Consider the following 7246-nt stretch of genomic DNA (forward strand, 5'->3'; position numbering starts at 1 on the left):
GCACGGTGGGAGGCAGTCCTTTAATGGGGTGGGGCACAAGACAGCAGAACGTTCATCCAGGGACCAAAAGAACTGAAAGCCGGCATGACAAGGCAGGTTTTTCTGCAACAATAGTCGAGAGATGGCACAGGTGAAGAATTGGGCATCAACCATTCAGCTCTGATGAGCTCTCTGCCATGGCCCGCTGCCAGCACTTGGTACAGACTAGCTCAGGCATGGAAAAGGAGCTGAAGTCCAGAGGCAGGAGCCACAAAACAGCAGGACGGGGACTCAGGTGAGGCTGCAGAGAGAGTGTGTGGGTCAGTAGCTGTTTACAGGGCACACTGCCCCACCCCGACCTCTCTGTTTACAGGGCACACTGCCCCACCCAGACCTCTCTGCTCAGTCACTGAAAAGCCACTCAACCCCACCTGTCCCCAAGGTTTCAGATCTGACTAATCCTGTACATCAAGGGCTGGCCTAAAACTCTCTGTTTGAAAAGTAAAATCTATTCTTTCCTTATTAGGTCACCTTTCTCCAATTTATTTGGTTACTGATCATAAACTTGAGCTTCAGAACATAAGAGATAGAAGCAAGGAAGGTCAGTGAAAACAAGATGTGCCCAGACCAGCCTCTAAGAGGCCAGGCCTCCTTTTCCAGAACTGCTGATATAAAAGTGCACAAACTGGAAAACAGGTCAGAGTGAAATCACTCTTACCGGAGGTGCTAATCCCTGCCTGATAGAGAAACTGGAATGCTTATTGTGTGTGCAGGCCCGTATAGAGGTTGATGTCATGTGTCTTTCTCATTGCTTCTCCAATTTATTTTTTCAGACAGGGTTTCTTGCTGAAATTGGAACCCATCACTTCTGCAAGTGGCCAGTGAGCTCCCAGCCGTGGCACAGAGCCCACCTTTTATCTGGGTGCTGGGAATACTGCCTGCACAGCAAGCACTTTACCCTATGCTATCACCCCATGCCAAGCTGGCATCTTCACTGCGAAATCTTATGGGCACCTCTAAACATGTCCAAAAGCCAAAGGAAACTGATTAATGAGGCTTCCTTTCCTTCCTAAGACCCTTTCCTTTCTATTGTCTAACAGCATAGGCAAGGACTACCAGGAACACACTGTCCAGTGGCTAGCAGTTCTGCTTAACTTTAAAATAGTCTCTATAATTCAATATTTTGCTATAGTTTTTTGATAGGTATCAATTATTAGATTATATAAACATAAATTTCTTTGCAGTTATTACTTAAGAAGTTTTTTAAATTTACTTATAAACTTAATTTTTTTACTTATTTATTATGTATACAGTGTTCTGTCTGCATATATCCCTGCAGGCCAGAAGAGAGCACCAGATCTCATTATAGATGGATGTGGTTGCTGGGAATTGAACTCAGAACCTCTGGAAGAACAGCCAGTGCTCTTAACCTCTGAGCCATCTCTCTAACCTCAAATTTTTTGTTTCTTGGTTAAATTATTGGCACTACCTCCTTACAAAATTCCCATTGTTCCAAAGGCCAGGGCGTGTTCTGATCATCACATTAATACTATCTGGCACATAAACGCTGTTGAACAACTTCTCAGGCTGGGGTGTAGCTCGATGGCACAGCACTTGCTTAGAGTGCATAAACTCTCAATTGTTCACCAGTTCTGACAGCAAAGTTAGTCAGAGTGAGTGCAAAATGTCCTCATCAAAACTTCTCAGAGCAGCTTATTAAGACACACACACAGCCAGGTGTGGTGGTACACAGCTCTACCTCAACACCTCGCTGGCCTGGGTCACGGAGCTCAACTGTATTCTGAGAATCTACACAAACAAGCAACCCAACATCCATTAAAGCTCAAAATCCCAGGCTAACAACCCAAACTTCCTGATACTGGAATGTGAAGCCCTCAGCCTCTGGGAAACGTTTATCCTTCACACACTCAGCATTTCCCATCTCTGTCTGTATGAGGCTCTTCCTCACTCTTTTCTCCATATTTAAACACCTCCTCATCCCCTGAAGCAGGCTAATATCACCCATGAAACTTCTATAATCCCAGAAAATTTCCCACCGTTTCACAAGCTTCCATATGGGGACAACTAGGGAACCATTTGTTGTTTAACAGCCAGAAGTTATACAGCAACTCTACTGCCCATATACACTGAACCCTTTAGGGACAGGATATAGAACTACACTACCTCATTACTCCTGCAGCCTTATCCACGGGCATCAGTGCAAAACGCAGTAGGATAAAGGGAAAGTGCTTCCATGGTAAACAAAGAATCTGTTACTTGCCACTTTGGGGTTTTTATCCTCAGAGAGGTGTGTTAGTTGGGTATGGCATGCCTTAAGAAAGGTCCCTGGCAGGCTGAGAGAAAGGAGGCCAAACTACCCAGTATCGGCTCCTGCTGCTCTTCCAGATGAGTCAAGTCTTGGTCCAGCCTCCCAAGTGAGACAGTGAGCAACCATGCCCAGCTTGGTTGGCTTTTTAATCCACAGAAATCTAGACTCTCAACCTCCCTAATGCTGTGGCCCTTTAATAATACTCATGTTCTAAGGACCCCAACTATAAATTTTTGTTACAACTTCAAAACTGTAATCTTGATGCTGTTATGAATCATAATGCAAATATCTGATATGCAAGATGCCCAGTATGCAACCCTGAGAAAGGGTCATTCAACCTCCAAAGGGATTGAAATCCACATGTTAAGAACCATTGGTCTAAATTTTGATTTCAATATAAAATCCACCTGCAACCTGCTTAAGAGTGCCCTTAGCAATCTGGGGTCTCCTCAGTGATTAAGCGGAGCATTCTCACCTTCCATAGCTAACAGCGCTTTTCGATCTCAGGGTTTAGACCACTAGCTAGAGACAGTGGACACATAGGCAAATACAAACTACAGAACATGGTCAGTGATCAAGTAAGATGGACCACAGGAAAGGTCTGCCTAGATAGCCCAGTCTTCAAGGAAGGCTGAGTCTGAACAGATGCCAAGGGACATTTGGGGACTCTAAGTCGTATGCACGCTCACATTTGGGGACAACCTTCCAAACAGAACATGGCTCTGTCTGGTTCAATGACATGGCTTCCTTCCCCCCACTCAAAGACAATGTAAGCCAGGCATGGTGTCATATGCCTTTAATCCCAGCATTCAGGAGGCAGAGGCAGGCGGATATCTTGAGTTCCAGGAGAGTCGGGGTTACACAGAAAAATCCTGTCTCAAAAAAGCAAAACAAAAAAAGGGCAAAGTTACCTGTCAATGAGGGAATCCCGCATGCTGGTGGCAATGGTACTAGGCTTGGCCTCATTTAGCTTGAAGACGCTCTCCACCACTGACAGTTCTGTGCTGGTTGTGTCCAGACCACAGAACGCACACCAGTCGTTCACTACCATCCCAGCAGCAATCACCTCACTCCCTCGGTTCACAGTGCCGGCCTGCAGAGGGTGAGCTCAACATAAGTCATGGCTCGTAACTGTAAGGGAGGACTCTTCTCCCAAAGCCTGTTCCTGTGTCAAACTAGGAAAGGTAATGACTGACAAAAGGGACTGCCTCTAGCAGACAGGGGTCAGAAGGCAGGAATGCTTACCACAAGGGGGACCTGAAGAAGGGAGGACAACTCGTCCTGGTCCTCGATTGAAGTTTTAGGGTGCACCAGACCTCCTTGATTACTGAAGACACAGTAGCTCCCCACTAACACCTGGTCAGCAACTGTCTGTCTGAAGACTTCCACCTTGAGCACATCAGCCAGGATTTCTTCTGTCTCCTGCCGACAAAGGTACTGTGTCCACAGTCCAGAACACATAGACCAAACATCCAGGGGCTCTCTAGACAACATAGACGTTGCTCCCTGAGACCCTTTTTACTACACATCTGCACATGGAAGCCTCACTGAGTAAGATTTGGGGATTGGCTAAGAGTCTAGGCCCAGCCTAGAACCCCTAAAACCTAGACAAGCCTTGAAAAACATGAGTCTTGGCTCCATGTCACCCTTTCAATAATACATACTTACCCTAGTTCAACTGTCAACCAACTATCATGGCCATGGCCCAAGACTGAAGGATTAATGCCCCACCCAGCTCGATACTTACTGACACACAAAGGTCTTATTTTCCTATAGAAGTAAGGAACTTTGAGTGCTGAGATAACTAAGAAATACGCAAATGGAACCCTCAACTCCTGCCTTTGGGGAGTAATGGCTAACTACTAGCTAGGCTAGTCCTGTAACTTCCAGGCCAAGCTGCCGTCTCACCCTGTCCAAGTCTGGGTGGACCAAGGCCACATAGTCATTGCAGGTGGTAACATTGCCAAGGGCTGAGAGTCGCTCCTCCACCCGCCGTATCTGCACCGAATCTGGAAGGCTGTTGCGGATATGCTGCAGCTCCTGGTCCGTGGTGTTGTTGGGTACCAGGAGCCCATGCCTGTTCCCTGGAGAGAACAAAATTGTAAGGTAGGATAAAGATAAACCATGAGCATAAGAGATACTTCCTGGGATATCTCCTGTTCTAGCCCCATTAGCTAAGAGAGCTCTAAACTCAAATTCTAGAGATCCAAGCATGAACCACGGATCCCCTGGACAGGCCTCAGATGGCTAAGAATCTATCCCAACAAGCATCATCCACCTCATCGTTACCAACTGGAGGTTGGGGGAGTTCAGGACTGGCACGGAAGGCTCCTGGCATTACATTTTGCTGTCATTACACACCTACTTGACTAGCTAAAATCTCCCACAGATCAAGTGGCAGCAGTAACACATAGAACAACCAAAACTCTCCGCTCTGACTGGAGTACACAAAGGCCATCTGTCTCAGCTAATCACTGTGCCATCTACTACCCTAACCTGTCACACACCCTGTGACTACTTCAATCCACTCATATGTGTGTCCAATAGAAATATGTACATAAGTTCATATCTACATAGCAGTACTAGTCCTTAGACACCAAAGTGAAAATTGTCTAAATACTTGTAATCATTAGAATATTAATACAAAGCATCAACAGTGTGAAAGAAGAAACTACATTACATTATGACAAGAGCTAAACTCCTGCCTAGCCTTAAGAGCCACAGTTCTGAACTTCTGAAGTTCAAGTTACTTTCATTAAAACAGAGCAAAGAACAGGCTAAAATCGCCCAGATCCTGTCAGAATTTGTTTCCTATCCTAAGGACACAGTTAAAGGCCAGAGCACTGCAGTCAATAAGAAACTATGTACAGTCATCACCCATGCTCAACAGCTAAAAAAATTTTTTAAGGTAAATAAAAGTCTGAATAACCCCAACATGCAGAACCAAAAAGGGGGGGGGGGCCAGTGGTGGTGGAGCATGCCTTTAATCCCAGCACCTGGGAGGCAGAGGCAGGTGGATCTCAGTGAGTTCAAGGCCAGCCTAATCTACAGTGCAAGCTCCAGGACAGCTGAGACTGTCACACAGAAAAACCGTGTCTCACAGAAAAACCGTGTCTCACAAAACCCAAAAAGGGGTGGCAGCAATGTACACAGAGCCAAGTTAACTGCTTAGGCAGGATGGCACACACATACTAATCCCAAAACTCGGGAAGTGGATGTGGGAGCATCAGGAGTTCTAGGTCATTCTTAGCTACAGGGACAGTGTGGCTGACGCCAACGTGAAAGGGGAAAAAAGAAAAAGAACTGAAAGTTGGAGGCTATTCAGCGGTGCTTAGAGGTCAAAGTGTAAAGGCTGCCATTCAAGAGATGTATTTAGAGAATGTAAGATTTAAATGTAGGGGCTGGTGAGATGGCTCAGTGGTTAAGAGCACTGACTGCTCCTCCAGAGGACCGGGGTTCAGTTCCCAGCACCCACATGATGGCACTAGTTAAGCTCCAGTTCAAGAGAATCTGACATCGTTATACCAATGTGCATGAAATGAAGTTGTTGTTGTTTTTAAAAAAAAAAATTAAAAAAAAAGATTTAAATGTAGCTGAACAGGATAACCTGGGACTCTTAGTTACTTTGCTGAGGCAGAAACTAATGCTTAATAGCATGAAGCAACTTGTCCATAATCAGAGAAAAAAAAAAGAGAGGTAAGCTTCAAATCCTCCTCCACCCTGGTAGTGGAACTTGGTGAGTCACACAGCTCTAAGAGTCAAGTTTCCTCAATAGTCCAAAGAGGGCAATCCCTACTTTCCAGCGTCGCTGTGAAGGAACAGAGATCAAGAATCAAAGTACTTAATACAAGTTTGCTTAGGACAACTCTAGGGAAGCCTGTGCTAGAAGGCGTTCGATCCGCAGTTAGACTGAGTCCCACCCACCCCTGACAGATTCCTGAGTCCAGCGAGCCTGAAAGCCTGGAAACCCCCGGGATCACTGGGGTAGGCTCCAGGAGTTAATGATTGGTTCAGGTCTTCAAGCCTCCATTCGACCCTCGGTGTCTTCCACCTGCCTTACCTACACACATGCGCCCGATGATTCGGCAGCCGGCGATGGATGCATGCACCACAGGAATGGTTTCGGAGAGCTCGCCCTCGAACACACTGTGGAGACACGGAGTCGCTGGTTCCCGGGGTCCCTCTCGCTCCCGGCATCCCCTCCCTGCCCGGGGCCCCAGGGCCAGAAGCTCTCACCTGTAGAAGTTCTCTGATCCCCCGATGGCCACCAGGCAGTAACTGTTGGTGAGCTTGGCGAAACAACCAATCTCACAGTTGTTCTCGAACGACGCTCTGACCGCCATGAAAGAAGCCGGGGGCCTGCGCGACTGCTGGCTCTGGGCCGACAGATCCTCTCAGGAGCCGGGTCAACCCACCACGCTTCCTCTGACCCGCCCTCTCAGGCCCCTCAGACCTCGGGTCGCACCCACCCACAGGATCCCTCCTGACTCTCCTGCTCCTAATCCTCCCGCCGCGGAGCCCGGAACTGACCCTCGCCGTCCCACGTCCCACCAACTCACCAAATGACTCCAATCTCCACACGCTACAACTTCTCCCGTAACTAGCTTTCCGTTTCCGCCTCCTCCCAGGCCGACTTCCGGGAGCACGCGTGAGCCAAGCCATACTTACGCCTCTCTAGCCCCGCCCTTTGGGAGGACTCTATGGTTGCTAGCGACGCGGTTTGGCCCCGCCCAACCCCGCCTCCTGATCGTTTTCTCTCTTTAGGCCATTGGTTCCTCGCTCTATGGGGTCTTTTCAGAAGGACTAATCAACCAAACCTGAGGCTGGGCGGATGAGAAGGAACCAGTGTTGTCTGACTGAGGATAGATTGATAAGGTCGGAGAAGGGGCAGGTTTGGGAAAGGGTATGATCCCAGCCTGGCTATGCGGACAGAAATGC

General features: G+C 47.7%; 1 protein-coding gene across 1 annotated transcript; it reads right to left on the reverse strand.

The window, feature by feature from the left end:
• Position 1: 1 nt before the first annotated feature.
• On the reverse strand, positions 2-6950 carry Eif6 (eukaryotic translation initiation factor 6). The gene is made up of 7 exons (XM_075962685.1): positions 6868-6950; positions 6545-6684; positions 6369-6454; positions 4217-4392; positions 3554-3730; positions 3220-3401; positions 2-280 (listed from the first exon to the last, which is right to left on the reverse strand). Exons 2-7 carry the CDS (start codon positions 6649-6651, stop codon positions 271-273), a joined length of 738 nt encoding a protein of 245 aa, XP_075818800.1. The 5' UTR covers positions 6652-6684; positions 6868-6950; the 3' UTR covers positions 2-270.
• Between the last annotated feature and the right edge of the window lie 296 nt (positions 6951-7246).

This window comes from Microtus pennsylvanicus, chromosome 2 (genome assembly GCF_037038515.1).
Source record: "Microtus pennsylvanicus isolate mMicPen1 chromosome 2, mMicPen1.hap1, whole genome shotgun sequence".
Classification (NCBI taxonomy): domain Eukaryota; kingdom Metazoa; phylum Chordata; class Mammalia; order Rodentia; family Cricetidae; genus Microtus; species Microtus pennsylvanicus.

Excerpts from the sequence above, each read along its gene's own strand:
- Eif6 (XM_075962685.1), bottom strand. The coding sequence starts at position 6,651 with ATGGCGGTCAGAGCGTCGTTCGAGAACAACTGTGAGATTGGTTGTTTC. Across the intron at positions 6,455-6,544 it reads GGATCAGAGAACTTCTACAG|TGTGTTCGAGGGCGAGCTCT; the intron begins GTGAGAGCTTCT and ends GTGTCTCCACAG. Across the intron at positions 3,731-4,216 it reads TCCACCCAGACTTGGACAGG|GAGACAGAAGAAATCCTGGC; the intron begins GTGAGACGGCAG and ends CTTTGTCGGCAG.